This window comes from Nelumbo nucifera, chromosome 6 (genome assembly GCF_055504915.1).
Source record: "Nelumbo nucifera cultivar China Antique chromosome 6, China Antique-T2T, whole genome shotgun sequence".
Lineage (NCBI taxonomy): Eukaryota > Viridiplantae > Streptophyta > Magnoliopsida > Proteales > Nelumbonaceae > Nelumbo > Nelumbo nucifera.
In genome coordinates this window covers 13,367,693-13,384,310 of record NC_142654.1, presented here as the reverse complement: position 1 = coordinate 13,384,310, position 16,618 = coordinate 13,367,693, and the positions used below count along the sequence as shown (strand labels likewise).

The following is a 16,618-nucleotide window of genomic DNA, read 5'->3' as shown; positions in this document are numbered from 1 at the left end:
CCCAGAAATATTGCTTTGCTCAAAACCCGTTTGACTTGGGTGGTTGAAAACCATTCAAACCGTGACCTGGTCACAATTCCAGGAGGTCTGGTTTTCCTAAAACCTAAAATTTGACCAAAAACTATTGGTTTGGTCAAACACATTCGACATAGGTGGTTGAATTGTTGACCCATTCAACCCAATCATCGGTCACAGGTTACACATTAAAATTTTCTACCATTTTTTATAAATAAAACTTAAAACTGAAACAAAAATATAAATTAAACAAAAAAATAATATAATATATACATACATACATACATACATACATACATATAATACATATACATATGTGTCATGGTCTAACAAATCCAATTTGAACAGTTGAGTTGGTGACCTACAACCTGGAGGTGTAAAACTTTGTGGAAATTGTTGTTCATTATGCAAGATACATCCTATATATATACAATTCCTACGCCTGAATTTTGGAGGTTCAGTTGCTGTAGGAAATTACTAATTACAAGTTCCCAAAGAAATCTAGGGAACTATTATCCAAATACATCTAGGAAACTACCAATTACACATGCATGCATGAAGAGTCCCAATACAGAAAGGTTACGTGGAGATTTCCCAATACATGAAGGTTTCCCAATACTCCCCCTCAAATTGGCGCATGCAGATTCCGAATACCCAATTTGCTAAGGAAATATGCAAATTTATCTTTTCCAAGAGCCTTCGTCAAGATGTCAGCCAACTGCTCTATGGTTCGAACATGGCAAGTAAACAATGTTCCCACGCTGAAGCTCATCGCGAACAAAATGACAGTCGACCTCAATATGCTTTGTCCTCTCGTGGAACATTGGATTTGCGGCTATGTGCAAAGCTGTCTGATTGTCACAATACAATTGCACAGGTTCATTATGCACCACCCCAAAAGACAAAAGAAGTTTCTTCATCCACTTCAGCTCATAGCTTGTCGCAGCCATCGAACGATATTCGGCTTTTGCAGAGGAGCGCGACACGGAATGTTGTTTTTTTGTTTTCCAAGAAACCGATGGCTGCCCCAGCAGAACAAAATAACCAGTCAACGACCGTCGCGTGAATGGGCAGCTTGCCCAATCAGAGTCGCAATAAGCATATAAATGCAGATCGCTATCAGAACGGAACAATATACGTTGTCCCAGATATCCTTTCATATATCGCACTACGCGCAGAGCTGCCTCACAATGTTATTGTCGTTGACTTTGCATGAACTGAGCTAGGATATGAACACAATAACACAGTTCAGGTCGTGTAATGGTTAAGTAGATCAACCGTTCCACTAATCGTCGATACTGATTCGGATTTTCCATTACAGCGCCCTTTGCCAGCGCAAGATGATGATTCTGTTCAATGGGCACAGATGTTGGTTTGGTTCCCAATAGTCCACATTTCGAGATGATGTCCAGGGCATACTTTCGTTGAGACAAAAATATTCCCTCAGGGCCACGAGCTACTTCAATCCCTAGGAAATATTTGAGTGGACCTAGATCTTTCATATGGAAGCATCGATTGAGATATTCTTTGATTTTTACAATGACAGCAGTATCATTTCCCCCAACAATCAAGTCATCAACATATATCAGCACGTGCAAACAAACATTGTGTTTGAAATAGGTGAACAAAGAGTAGTTAGGATACGATTGAACAAACCCAAACTGTATCAAGGCCGTTGTTAACTTCGAGAACCAACATCTGGGAGTTTGACGTAGTCTATAGAGAGATTTCTTTAGTTTGCACACTTTTGTTCGATCCTTAGATGTAAAACTTGGCGGCAACTGCATGTATACCTCCTCATTCAAATCCCCATGTAAGAATGCATTATGTACATCCATCTGATGTAACTCCCAGTTCCTAGCGGCTGCCACGGCTAAGAAGGTTCGGACTGTCGTCGGTTTGGTCACAGGAGCAAAAGTCTCATTGTAATCTAACCCCTCAACCTGTCTATTCCCGAGAATAACTAGGCGCGCCTTATGCCGTTCAACCGTCCCATCTGAATTATATTTGATCTTATAAACCCATTTACTCCCTATTGCCTTTTTCCCGGGAGGTAGAGATTCCAATGTCCATGTACCATTATCCTCCAGAGCCTGGATTTCCTTCCTCATAGCTTCTCTCCATTTCTTACTTTTTACTGCCTCAGAAAATCTGGTAGGCTCGGCTCTTGCAGTGACTGCAGCTAAGAAAGCTTGATGTCTAGCAGAGAAGTTAGTACATGTCACATAATTTGCTATGGAATAGGAGGTCGTACCTGAGGACTTTGATTCAGAGTTGGCTTGAGTGTGAATGGGGTCTTTCAAACATCGAGCAGTGTAGGTTACGTAGGGCTTTAACAAAATAGACGACATGCGATGTTGATGTCCCCTGCCAAGTTGCTCTTCTGGTGTTGTTTGTGGTGCTGGATCCACACTAATTCCATCCTCTCCGCCATTAACTTCCACTTCCTGCACACCCCCTCCATCGCCTTGCTCCTCCTTTCTTCTATTAGTATTTTGAAGGCTTTCCCTATCATTCACACAAATATCGTCTTCGTCACTCCCCCTGTCTTTATTTCCTCTGTGGTTGTGTAAAACACCATCATCAACCACAGCCACAATTGTCGGGTCAGAGTTGTCTTCAAGAGTTACTTCTAAATCACCGGCATATGGAAATATATTTTCATGGAAGACTACATCGCGGGAGACAAAATATTCACCTCTCTCAACATCATATATGCGCCAGCCTTTCTTTCCGTAGGGATAACCTACAAAAACACACTTCCTACTCCTCGCTCCAAACTTATCCTTATCTCGAGGACTCCAATGAGCATAGCAAAGACAGCCAAACACTCTCATTTGCTCGTATTGAGGTATCATCCCGAACAGTACCTCATACGGAGTCTTCCCGCCAAGTACGGAAGAAGGTGACCTATTTATTAAGTATCCAGCGGTCAAGACACACTCCCCCCAAAAACGAATAGGCAAACCTGCTTGAAACCTCAATGCTCTCGCAACATTCAAAATATGCCTATGTTTTCTCTCCACTCGACCATTCTGTTGGGGTGTTCCAACACAGGAAGTTTGATGCAGAATGCCATGAGTCTCAAAGTATGATTTCAGGCGTTTAAACTCTGTTCCATTATCACTTCGAACAGCTCTGACTTGCTTGCCAAATTGGCATTCTGCCATAGCACAAAAATTCTTAATAATATGTGCTACTTCACTCTTTTCAAGTAACAAGTAAACCCACACAGCATGAGAATAATCATCAACGATGGTTAGAAAGTAAACGGCACCACAAGAGGTAGGTACTTTATAAGCACCCCATGTATCACAATGAATTAGAGAAAAACAATCATCAGCTTTATGTTTACTTTTAGGAAAAATTTCCCTAGTTTGTTTTGCTCTGTAACAAACATCACATGGCTTATCTCTTTCAGGTCTACTGTTTAATTTACCTACTTTAGGAAGAAAAGATAATGTCTGTTTAGACGGATGTCCTAATCTGCGATGCCACAACTCCCATTCACTCATTCCACTTGTTCTATTCGTCCGAACCGGTGCTGCTCCTCTAAAATGATAGACCCCATCACACTGCTCACCCGCTCCAATCAGAGTCCTCGAGGTTTGGTCCTGTATCACACACAGCTTGTTAGTAAAAGTGACAGTACAATTTATCTCTTGCAATAATTTAGCTACAGAAATAAGGGTGCAGTTCATTCTTGGAGGTCCCTTCCTTCACTGCAGTAGTTTGCTTCCCATTGGGAAGTTCCACCGGACACGGTGTAATATTCCGAACATCAATCAATAAATTAATTTCTCCAGTCTTATGGTGCGACGCCTCGGAATCAATTATCCAATCAGTAGAATTTTTCTTACCGAAAAGCCTTTCTATTCCACCAGATTTATGTGAATTCAGAATCTTGAGAAGTGTTGTCCATTGATCTCCACTCAGCTCCAGAAACCCGCTACAATCATAATCATTTGTGGTTCCAACCTTCTGTCCTCCAGTCTCACTTCCCGCTGCTTGGGTAGCGTTTGCTCTTGTATTGTTTCCTCGTCCACGTCCGCCAGCACCCACGCCCGAACCACTTCGCCGGCCTGCTCCTTTCCTGGTAGAGCGTGGTCTATCTCCCCACCATTCTGGATATCCGATCACCTGAAAGTAGTCATTTGCTTCATGTCCAAATTTTCCACAATGTGTACAACTCACGTTTTTATCCTTCGTACATGCAGCAGCTGCTTCCGCACCAGCACCTACATGTACCGCAAAACCCACGGCATCACTTCGCTCTTCTTTGCTCTTGGCTATACTTTGATGCCTTTCCTCTTAAATGACAATTGCATAGACACGGTTCAAACTCGGCAACAACTCCATGCTCAAAATATTCGAACGCACGGTGCCATAATTTGCATCGTCAAGGCCCATCAAGAACTGATGTACCCTCTCTTCTTCTCGCTTCTTTCCAAGTATGGTCGCAATTTTGCAGTTGCAACCGCTACAACGACACGTGGGTACTGGACCATAATCTGCCAGTTCGTCCCACATGACCTTCAGCTTCCCGTAGTAAGCCATCATTGCTTGTCCCTGTTGTTTACAAGCAGCCAAATCAGCCTTCAATTGATGGACCCGAGGTCCATTCCTGATAGAAAATCTCTATCGCAGATCCTCCCACATGTCTTTCACGCTCTCCGTATATGATATAGTAGATCGCAAGGTTGGTTCGATTGTATTGAAAATCCATGCAACCAGCATTGAATTCACCATCCACCAATCTTTGATGTCGGTCGAGTCATCTGTTGGTTTACCCAACGTTCCGTCAACAAACCCGAGCTTTCTCTTTGCTCTGAGGGCGTTTCTCATGGATCTCGCCCATTCCTCATAGTTCTCACCTTTTAATTGAATAGGTGAGATAATCATTTCAGGGTTGTCAGACGGATGCAAGTAGTACAGCGAGAAGACGGCCGTGTCTTTCCCTGCACCTTTCTTGCTGTCTTCACCTCCGTCGGACATGGTGAAAAAATCCGTCGATACGCCTTCTGGTTTGCTGGTCGTCGAGCTATAGGCGCTCTGATACCATGTAAAACTTTGTGGAAATTGTTGTTCACTATGCAAGATACATCCTATATATATACAATTCCTACGCCTGAATTTAGGAGGTTCAATTGCAGTAGGAAATTACTAATTACAAGTTCCCAAAGAAATCTAGGGAGCTACTATCCAAATACATCTAGGAAACTACCAATTACACATTCATGCATGAAGAGTCCCAATATAGGAAGGTTACGTGGAGATTTCCCAATACATGAAGGTTTTCCAATATTTTCATAGATTACTACATCGCGGGAGACAAAATATTCATCTCTCTCAACATCATATACGCGCCAGCCTTTCTTTCCGTATGAATAACCTACAAAACCAGGAGGCAAAAATAGTTCAGTCTTCAAATTGGTTTTACACTCAGAAGTCCGACTATGACACAAAAAAGGCATAATATCTGAGAATTTTTTTAGGAAAAAAATTCACTTACCCCGACCTAACAAATTCTAACTTCACTATACAATTGGGGAACCGATGCCGATACAAGGGGGAGGGGATATTAGTGTTTAGGTGGGTGTTGAAATTTTTGAATTATTGTTGATATATGGTGGAATTAAAGTTTTTGAGGTGGGTTTTAGTGAAATTTTCCCTATTTTATATATGAGAAATTTATAGAAACTTTTTATATTATAAAAGTGGTGCCAATCACCAACTGAAATCAGTTGGTATTTACATGGTTAAAAGTGGTGTCGATATGCATATTAATAGGTTGTGATATGTGAGAGATGGAGATTTTGATTGGTCAAAGCTCTTAGGCATAGGAGATCTGGTGGCAATTGCGGGTGATTTTGGAGTCAAAATTAAGGGCAGACATTTGTATGTAGCTCAGCCCGGCCTGTAATTCTAGGCCTGGGCTCACATTTCATTCGGTCAGTTAGAGGTATTCATTCGGTCAGTTAGGTTCAGTCCTATTTGGAAAACAAAACCTAACTGACATTTTGGTTAGGTCATTTTCATAAATTGAATAGAACCGAATTAGACTAGAAATCGAATTGAATTGAATTGAATCAAATTTAAATATTTATATTAATAATTATTATTAAAATATATCAACATTTATAATTAAAATACATATTATATATATTATTAATAAAAATAGTAATATAATATTTATAATTAAAATATAAATATATGTATTTATTTTGGTTAATTCTATTTTCGTTTTGGTTCGGTTGAATTTTTTTCAAACCGAATCAAAAACCAAAATTTCTCATATCTTAAAACCGAATTGGCTTATTCAATTTGGTTCGGTTTGGGTTTTGGTATAAATAATAACCGAATTTGAACACCCCCTAATAATTCTTACTCAATTTTTTGCATTCATTTAGGAATTAGGACCCACGGAAAGTTGTTTACCCGTCATATTGGAAAAAATTAAAAAATAAAAAATTTGACAAGACATGTATTTTGCCCCATTTTCTAATATAAATATTTTCCAAAGTAACACATAATTGAACTTAAAAACAGAAAATCTACGTGCTTTGGCATTTTTTTTCCTACATCAAAATATTTTCTTGTTTTTTTTTTTCTCCTGTTTTCTTTTCTTTTTTTCTCTCTTCAATCTGATGAAGCTATCATATAACTCGGAATGAATCCGTAGAATAACTTCTTCGTTCCAAGGCGTAGCAGCACCGGTACACCTTCTTCCTTCCTCTCTCCATCTTCATTCTTCTTCTGCTTTACACCCATCATCAACAGCGCTCTGTAATCGACCGGTACCGACGACTTCACGAAGAACTGCACGTTATCCAACATCGTCACCCCGACGTTCAATATCCCCTCTACTGCTCCCGACGATGGATGATGGAGTTCGATCGCCATGAAGCCGCCTTTCATCAGGTTATCCAGTGGAATACTAACGACTCCGATGCACTGGTCTTTCCAGAATCGCCGGACGGTGTAAATCTCGATCTCCAAAGCAGAAGTGGAGTTTCCCAGATCCCGTTCGCCGTCCATCACGAATATGAACTTGTCATTCCACGTGGGGTTGCTTCTTCCTACGGTGTCGATCCTCGATCTTAGCTTCTGCGTCGGATTGATCCATGAAACAGCGTAGGTCTTCATTCCTTTCCACCATCTTCCTGAGTTGAGACCTTGGGCTGATATCAAGTTTAGCTCCACCGCTCGGACCTTGGGAGAATCCATGGAGAGAGAGAGAGAGAGAGAGAGAAAGAAGAGTCCACTGCCCACTGGTTGGTTAAATATATGGGAACTACTTGCACGATATTAATTTTCTTTTTCCCTCCTTTTACTGGGGTAAGTGCCATCATTCATCGTCCATCTGGAATATTTATCCAGATATGTGACGGATATTAGATATACCTACACCAGGAATTGCGCTTTCAGCTTTCTTGCTATGGGGCCATGGGAGTAGGACCCACTCATGATGGATTCAGATACAAATTAATGACAGCTACACGGCTATTTTATTTGAGACTCATCAGTCATCTATTGGGAAGTCTCAGAAGCCTTGATTTGGGATGGGTTTTTTAATTGATTTGGGAAGCTAAATTTGGATTGAGCAGGGATTTTTGTTTGAGTAGGGAACAAAAGTTGGTCAGGACAAGAAATTAGGACACCTACTACTATCAAACAATAAGTATTAAATGTTTTGTTCTGAGAAATCAATTCAGATTTGGAAAGGCTTTCACATGTACTAGTTTCTGGTGTGAGGTTACATGAGCTGAGAAATCTGAAAAGTCAGAAAGTCATATTTGGTAAAAAACTGGAAAGCTGAAAATAAATTTACATGAGCCGAAAATAAGGGCTCATGTAAATTTAAATGCAAATCCCTACCAAACAGGCCAAAATATGGGCTTTCCATTTAATCTTTTTTTTATGACTTCTTCAAAACAGTTTATCAGCTAAATCAAAGTTTCAACCCTCCCTATGGGCCCTTATAAAATTCAAAGAAAATGAGATATATTTCACATAAAAAGAGTACCCACATGTGAGGGGGATGCCAGAAAATTTCTAATGAAAAATAGAAAAAAGAATATAACCTAATTATTTAAATATTTAGATTCAGATTAATAGATCTAAATTGTCAAATTGTTTCTCAAAATGATTTTGCAAAGGAAAAGTCGTAATGATCCAATTTGATTGAAATAAAATAAATCATCGTCTTATTGGGGTTGGTTACATGAATTTGTTGTATCATTTTCAATGTCATATCCATAGGTTGAACTATGATGTCAAGAAAAGACATGATAACAGAAAGACTTAAAATCAGTATCACAAAAGTGATAATGGGTTTTAATCAAAACTAGAGGAGGTTTTTATTGCTCAAAGCTGTCTATTATCATGTATTCCTGGCATTATATAGACTTTTCCCATACCCATTAATTATATCATGAGTTCTTGAATAATTTCTTACCATTTCAGTTCATATCCTCTTTGCTCTACCTCTAACCTTCAAACCTACTACAAGTCACTTTTTATAAATGGTTTTCTATACATATTACCATTCACGATTGGAATATAATAAATATATATATCAGGATGTATAAATAGTACTATGGTAATAATTTGGTCCAAACCCATACCCATGAATAAAGGTAATGGATTACCCATAATAGGCATCCAGTAGGTTATTTTACACATCACAATTGACAAAAACCAAGTTCAAAACTGGCTCATGAACAGGTCTAATCATAACAGATGGAAAATTTTGGCAAAATTCTACAGTTTATGATGTTTAGGGATGTCCACAGTTTAGTTAACCGAACCATGAGCATATTTTGCAAACTGAACTGGTGGTACCGGTTTTTTCATTTCTCCAAACCAAAACCAAACTGGTACCACCGGTAAACTAGTCTGCCTGTTGGTTTTTGACCAATTCGATTCTTTGATTCTTTGATTCTTTGATTTTAAAAATATATAATATATTTATAAATAGATTATTATAAATATAATATAAATATATATTTATATATAATATACAAAAATATACATATGAACATATATCGGTTGATTCAATTAACAACCAGTTTTTTTATAGATTAACCGAAAACCAAACCGGTCGATTTAATTTTATCAATTCAGTCAATTTTTCTGTTTATCGATTTTTCATGGACACCCCTAATGATGTCTATAAGGCTTTCCCTGCCTGATACGTCAATAGGGCTGTCAATGGATTATGAAAATTAAATATCATATTAGACTTTGAATTCGATTATCTTATATTTGAATGTTATAACTTATATTTGCATCCAATTAATAATTAGATCGAATGCAGATTTAATCCATCAAATCCGATTAAAAATTGAATATGATAATTAATATAATTTATAATTATAAATTAATTTTTAAAATCTTTTATTGTCATTTCAAATGCATTAACATGAACCTTATCTGAAATCCGGTATTATAACTTGACGCAGATATACATGCTGCTAGATCCAATCCAAAATCGATCCAATTAACACACTAATCTAAATTGAAATAATTACAGTAACCGTACTGAAGGCATGACTTATATAAACTAACGTTATCATGGAGAGACCCCAGTGAGGCTGTTGAACATAGAGAGCCACAAAGTTTTCTCACAGCAGTTGATTCATTAAACCCAACAGGTTCTACGGATGGTTGGAAGTGGATCAAATCAAAAGAGAGAAAAAAAACAAGAGAAAAATCGCTTCAGTGTCTGAGCTTCCATTAGAAAAACCATACATCGACACGCGTGTCCTGCAGACTGCCACGCGGTATCGGTGTGTGTGTTGGGTGTTACGTTTAAGCTTTGACAAGAACGAAGCATGTCCAACGCTCCTGCTTGGAAACCCAACTTTTCTCTTTTCTCTTTTCTCTGTGAAGGAAATCAAAAACAATGGCAAGCCCAAAAAGAGTAGATGTCAACCTAGAACCAGACGCTTCTGACTTTGCATTTCCGGCGGCCGGAGAACTAAATCCCGGCAAGGCAAACGACTTTCCGGTCAACCCTACTTCATCCGAAGTCGTTGCTATGTCTAACAAACTCAAGGTACGTAATTTCTCTTTATTCATTAAAATCCACCAAATGGGTTTTGTTAAATCTGGTTGTCTTCCATGCATTATATTTGAGTAAAAAAAAGAAAAAAAAAATCCATGGAAGCATCATTAATTGTCATTGTTTGATATTTAATGGAAGAAAATGCCAACCAACTGAACAAAGAAAGGAGAAAATGGTTGCATGTTTGTTTTGAAAAATATATGTTTTTCACTTTTTGGCATTGAAAGGAAGAAGAAGTGAGAGAGCAGAAGAAGAAAAAGAAAGAAAAAGAAAAGAAGGAAGCAGCGGAGAGGTTCAAATCAACTATTATAATGTCCGGAATGGTTGTTGCTGTGGTCGGCGCCATCTTTGCCATTACCAATAAGCTGAGAGAAAAATGAAATCCCATGGCCAGAACCAGAAAACCAGTAACCTCAACAATTATCTCTCTTTTTTTTTCTATTTTACTTTTTCTTTAATCCAGTGAGCTAGCTTAAGGTGTTTTTGATAGGATGAAGTTTAAAGCTTTTTTTATTTTCTGGGTTGCAAGGAAAGAATTTTGATGGAGTCGTTTTAATTTGGTCCGACTTTCTCCACCTTAGGTAAGATTCTAATCCGATTATGTAGTTATGTATATTTATAAATCTCGAGCTAGTTTTTCCTTCATTTATTCTTTTCCGCTTATGCATTAATCCGGATAAATAATTTTTCAAAAAGTGGAGCAAAATTCTAAATACGGGGAAATTCTAAGTCAAATATCCCTGTTTTGCATGACAAGGTTGTGTTTATTTATTTATTTTTTGGTGAAAGGTTTGTGTTTCTTATTTAACTTTCGAAGGAGTAAATACATTTAGCTGTATTCTTTGCCGGAAAATGTCAACTGGGTAAGTAAGACAATTTCCCAGAAGACCTTACCTTAACTACAGAGCAATTTAATCCCACAGTTTAGTTAGTTTTCCTCCTCCAGCAAGTGATTTACCTAGAAAAGTGGTTCAAAATTTTATTCATGGGCCGTACCTCCTCCATGCCCATTGCCCAAGTGGTTTTGCTCACTTGGAATTTGGAAGGGGAAAAATGTAAAATAAAAATGGTTCAAAAATCTACCGAAGAGGCGAAGAGAAAGTTAGTTCACACTAGTCCTATAATTTCCAGCAAAAAAAAAAGGGTCGGCAAATGAATGGGCCCTAAGAGAAAATGCACCAATAAGAAACCTCTTGGAGTAAATCAATCAATCAAAATGTCCTTACACAGATAAAATAGGCCGGATTTACCCAATTAGATAACACCTACTTGGCAAGCAAACCCTTGTCGCTGGAGCCTATGATTCCTATCCTAGGAGAACATCCTCTGCACATTTGTTTAGGATTTTTCTCTAGACTGGTTTGTTGTTGGTACTTGTTACCTATCACTATCAGATCATATTACCAACGGTTCTCGTCTCTCATTCTTGTTTTTAAAGACTAACCCCTCAAGGCCTTAAGAAGTATGTATCATAACAATGAAACCATCTTTCAGGCTTTTATAGTACAACCAACGTGAAATGCTTGAGTTGGGAAGCATAAAACAGAAAATGTAAACTCAAAGTGAATTCTCTGTGATTTGTTCTACTCTAATGCAAGAAAACACTGCAGGCCCTTTCACCATCAAGCAAACTAATAATCTCACTGTAATTCTCAGTCCTGGATTTCTTCTGGCTTCTTGGAACTTGACTTGAGATACCAGCCAAGAGCTCCGACTGCAGTAATTACACCCGCAAGAACAGCATAGTTTCGGTTCTTGTCGGTTGATACACCTGACATTGAGGAAGCTGAGCCACTTGGTTTGGCATCAGCTTTTGAGCCCCCAGGCCCTTTAGGGCCATGTGACAAAACAAGAAAAAAAAAAGAATGGCAAATGTAAGCAAAGTACTGGCTAAAGATTGTGACCACAAAGTATGATTTTACAAGGAAACATGGATGACCACTACTTTCCTGTCACTTCCACACTTTGCCCTATATTAGTTTCTATGCATATCTTCATTTACTTCAATTCATATGTCAGAGCAGTTGCTACCATACAACCAATAGATAATCCAAGCTTCATGTGTTGAGTTCCAAGCTTATAATAACCTTCCTGTCGGTTTCTTACTTTGCCCTAAATTGGTTCTTATGCATATCTTCGTTTACTTCCAATTCATATGTATGAGAACCATACAACCAATAGGTAATCCCAGCCTTAACATTTATGTATAGAGAGCCCCAAGCTCATAATAAAACTTTGAAACAATATTCAAGAACTCAGATTTGTAGTATTCCATTAAGCAATTATATTAACTCGCATGCTAATCAAGGAATAATAGGAGTCAAAGCTCTTCAGCATGCATTATGTTACGGAATATCAAAAATAAATGGAGATAAAGCACAAATCATACCTTGCGTGCAAGCTTCTCTAATTTCTCCTGCTCAATTTTCTGAAGATTAAGAAGTGACTATGTTAGTACATAGGCAGTGAGACAAATGCCAGGAAGCTAGACCGTTAAACAGTCAAATCACAAAATATCAGGTTAGATTTAATTGCAAACATGCTTTGAAGTTGAAGCATTAAAATTGCACATCTACAACGAGGGGCGATAAGAGATTTAGAAAAAGGCAAACGTAGAAAAAGGGGGATGCTACTGGAATATGTTTGTGGCATAAGACTAATATGTAGCAAGGATTCAGAGCATTACTTAAACAACATCTTAGTGGTTTTAACGATGTTTATTGTTTTTAAAAATGGATTGCCTTTATATTTACTCTAAATTTAAAGCAGTAGTAGTGAAGCATGGGCATCGAGCTTATCCCTTAAGAACCCACAAACCCCTCCTATTGTCACTAGATTTAGTCCGACAAGAATTTAAAATCCATATCTTCTAGAAGGCCGTAGTATCAGAGGAATCCATCCATGTATAGGATGGCCATGCAAATCAGCCAAACCCACGGATCTCATTAGTTATAGTAGTTTTATTTCATTAGTTGTAGAGGTTGCCTTGGCCTTATTTTCAACCGGAAAGTCCTACATTAGCTTTTCAGGTTAAGCTATATTGTGTTTTGGATAAGCTTGACACTGGGTCTTGTAAGCTTTTCTGCCCAAAATAATCTTCTGTGTTACCGTTATTAGAGCACAGTTTCGCCATTTGTACAGAACCATAAAGAGAATTGGCAGACATGCTCAAGCATTCACCGAATTCGATATGCATATAAGCCATCTACTCTGGCTTATGCATATTGCATTTCATCAATTTACTGTTTGATAAAACACATCACCAAAACAGAGACAGAGTACTCCAAAAACAGCAAAGTTCCCAATTTAAGCCATATGATGCTAAAGCTCTTTTTTTTTGTGATATAAGCTATTAATTTTGAGCAACACCAAGCACCCCCTTGAGTATATAAATATATAATAGGCCAAATGGAAGACAATAGAAAAACTTGCGTTTTTTCCCAAAAGGATATTTCTGATATACAGATAACGAGTTCTCAAAATTTTTAATGGTTCTCCTGTGATCATTTTTTGTTCCTTGACCGTGTTTACAAAAAGAATATCATGGTTAAACCAGCCCATATGAATGTCTGAGATACAGATGATTACAAGCATATGTATTGCAGATAAACAGACACACGAGCACACATGATAGACAGCATTTCTCAAATTATACGGTAATGAAACATTTTTGGTAATATTCTTGAGCAATTAAATGCGTTTATTTGTTACTAAACTGAGTTTCAAAAATCAACAAACATATGTAAGCCATAGAACAAAAAAAATTGTCACGCAAAATGGCAAAAAGTTATCTCTGGTAATTAATTCGACAGAAAGAACTGACTAAAAATTCATTTGCCTTTTTTTATTGCTATAAGCTGCGTTTGATTGCAGTGTAAATTAAAACTCTATCGTCGGTTTGCGTTTACATGTGTTTGTTTCGGTGTAAAAGCAGACTGGTGTTTGTTTAGAATGTTTGATTTTTTCATCTTAAATTGATGTAAATGATACATCAATTTTATCAATGTACATTTACATCAATTCTCACCTCAATCCCTCGAGGGTCCAGAAAAATTTTAAATCAATGAAATGACTTTTTCATCAACTCTCTTTTATAAAGAATATTTTTCCACCGCAATCAAACTCTGCCATAGTGAATGTTGTGTCAAACTGTCAATTGCTTTGTCATAGGTAGGGCTGTCAATGGACCGGATATCGGTTAAATTCTATCCGATCCAATGAGTCTAATACAGATGGATCAGGTCCAATTCAACCTAATAAATATTTTGGACTGGACTGGAATGATTCAATTCAATGTCTTATTGGACCATCCAATCTGTTCAAATTGACACCCTTACTCTTATCTTCTGTCAATGGGCTGAATATTAGTTCAATAATCCAATCTAATATAAATCCGTTATAGATGGATCAGGTCTAATCTAATCCAATAATTACTTTGGACCATTTGAGTCTGCATTGGTCCAATTCAATGTCTTATTGGACTATCCAACACGTTCTAATTGGTTTTAATTCGGAAGGGTTCAACCCAAACGGCCAAACCTGGTCCCCATTGACACCGCTAGCCATAGAGAATGTGAATCAATTGATTTTTGCATCTTTTTCCCTACTCTGCTGCTTGAGATATTTGGTTTTCACAGACGGGAGTTGGAGACATGGGGAATGAAGTTCTTTGACCAGATTTTAAGATGGAAATTTTGTAAAGCTCTTGCAGCAAGCTATATTACTGGTAATAGTGCTACGAGTGTCAGAACCTGACATGGATAAAAGGTATTAGAATCGGACAAGCCAGAAAAAATAAGATACAGGGGCGTGAGTTCTACATTTTAAAGGAAAGGTTGTGGCACTTCCGTCGGTCCTGGAGATAGCCTAAGGCCCAAAGAAAAAGGGTTTGAACCACTTTTAATCCAAGGCAATTCAAACCATGCAACTACACCGGACAGAGGAGCACATGTGGACCATGGAGAATAGGTCATCGCATTAGTTTACTGACACAATATTCAATGTTTCTCAGATAGATACAAAGGAAATCTAATGACTAATGAGTTGACCTTTTCCTGGCAAGTTGAGTTGGTATGAAGGACTGTATCATGGCAATTACTTGTTTCAGCCTTTCAAAAACATAGACATCTTTTAAACATGCTTTTGAAGTTCATAGATTTTATAAAGAAGGTTGTTTTCCGGATGTACCAGAAAATATATACAATCAAACAGTCAAATGAAAATAGAGTTTTTGCGTAAGATTTCATGAAGGTAGCATTGCCATTATGTAATCAACTATTTCAGTTCAGCAACATGACACTACTGATCTAAAAGGGGGGAATGCTACCACTACGGAACTCTTGGCATGATTAACCATTCTAAATAATGAAAAAAAAAAAAAACATATGTACAAGAATGATATCTCTCTAACAAGTACCCTTTTTATTCGACCAAATATGAGCATTAATCTAAGAAATGTATAAATGAGATATACCCGTAATCTGAAGGGAAAAAAAAAAATAAAACTATAATATTGCAATAAAACTGTGAAGCTCGAAGAGGTAAAGCAAACTAACAACATATGAGCAAGAAAATCGAACTAAGCAAATCGAACATAAAAAATAAAATCAAGAAAAGAAATCTAATTCGAGTTGAAATGAATCAAAAGAGAGAAGACTTCATTGAGGGGGGGGGGAGAAGTTGAGCAATGCACCTTAATGTAAACATTTTCTGCAGCTTTTTCCTCCTCACTGAGGATTCTGCCACCGCTCGAGAACCTTCGAGAAATGTATCTTGCAGCGGCTCTCGTCGCCATGGCGTCTGATCTCATCTAGGGTTTGTTTCTGTCGATCATCTATCTTCTACTCTTTCTGCAAGCTTCTCAACTTCAATCGCCTGCTCAGGCGATCCGAACACCATTTTTGTACCGCAGAATTTGCCTATTTGATATATACTAAAAACTAAAATACCAAACCTGTCCTTCTCGACGCTGGGGTAGAATCCAAAACTCCGGGTCCGGGGTGGAATATGAAAAGCAGGAGATGAGATGTCTTACAGGCTCCGTGGATCTGGACCGTCAATCCAATGGGCCCACTCTCGCTTGCGCGAAATAGAAAGAAGAGGAAGGTATTCGATTCAGTTGAGTCTTGAGTTTATTCCTTTTTCAGCAGGCGTGGAAAGACATGGTATCCACATGGTAATATGACCCACCCGACAAGGATTCATCGACTCACTTGCCATTGATCGAAATTTGGGGCAAGTTTCAGGAAAATCCAAAATTCTGGTGACCGAAGTTGGGGTGGGTTACCCTAAGCCCGGCCCCGAATCCATCCAATAGATAATGTATGTATAATATATTATTTTGTATCATGGTTTATTAGGGGTGCAATTTAGGAGGTTTTTTTTATTTTTCGATCTGGGTTCAGGCCTAATCCTTAGGTAGTCTTAAGCCTGACCCAAGTCAGGTTTAACTATATATATATATGCATAAAATGCATATATGTTGGAGTAAGTTTATTGATCAATTTGAACTCGACTTAGGCCTGAGCTCAATCC

At 38.0% G+C, this 16,618-nt stretch overlaps 2 protein-coding genes and 1 non-coding gene across 4 annotated transcripts; 1 reads left to right on the top strand and 2 right to left on the bottom strand.

Annotated features, from left to right (window-relative positions):
* Nucleotides 1-6,654: 6,654 nt before the first annotated feature.
* Nucleotides 6,655-7,242, bottom strand: LOC148790612 (BON1-associated protein 2-like). Its single transcript, XM_088889677.1, has one exon. The coding sequence runs from the start codon at nt 7,240-7,242 to the stop codon at nt 6,655-6,657; it is 588 nt and encodes a 195-aa protein (XP_088745803.1).
* A 183-nt stretch (nt 7,243-7,425) lies between these two features.
* On the top strand, nt 7,426-10,729 carry LOC104588839 (uncharacterized). Of its 2 annotated transcripts, XR_016077418.1 has the most exons (3): nt 9,536-10,075; nt 10,312-10,491; nt 10,614-10,729. It is a non-coding gene; the product is annotated as an uncharacterized LOC104588839 (transcript). The 2 variants fall into 2 exon arrangements; XR_002022221.2 differs by having other exon boundaries at nt 7,426-10,075; nt 10,312-10,729.
* A 537-nt stretch (nt 10,730-11,266) lies between these two features.
* LOC104588854 (uncharacterized protein At2g27730, mitochondrial-like) lies at nt 11,267-16,259 on the bottom strand. Its single transcript, XM_010246978.3, has 3 exons — nt 15,777-16,259; nt 12,478-12,512; nt 11,267-11,917 (listed from the first exon to the last, which is right to left on the bottom strand). Exons 1-3 carry the CDS (start codon nt 15,891-15,893, stop codon nt 11,737-11,739), a joined length of 333 nt encoding a protein of 110 aa, XP_010245280.1. The 5' UTR covers nt 15,894-16,259; the 3' UTR covers nt 11,267-11,736.
* Between the last annotated feature and the right edge of the window lie 359 nt (nt 16,260-16,618).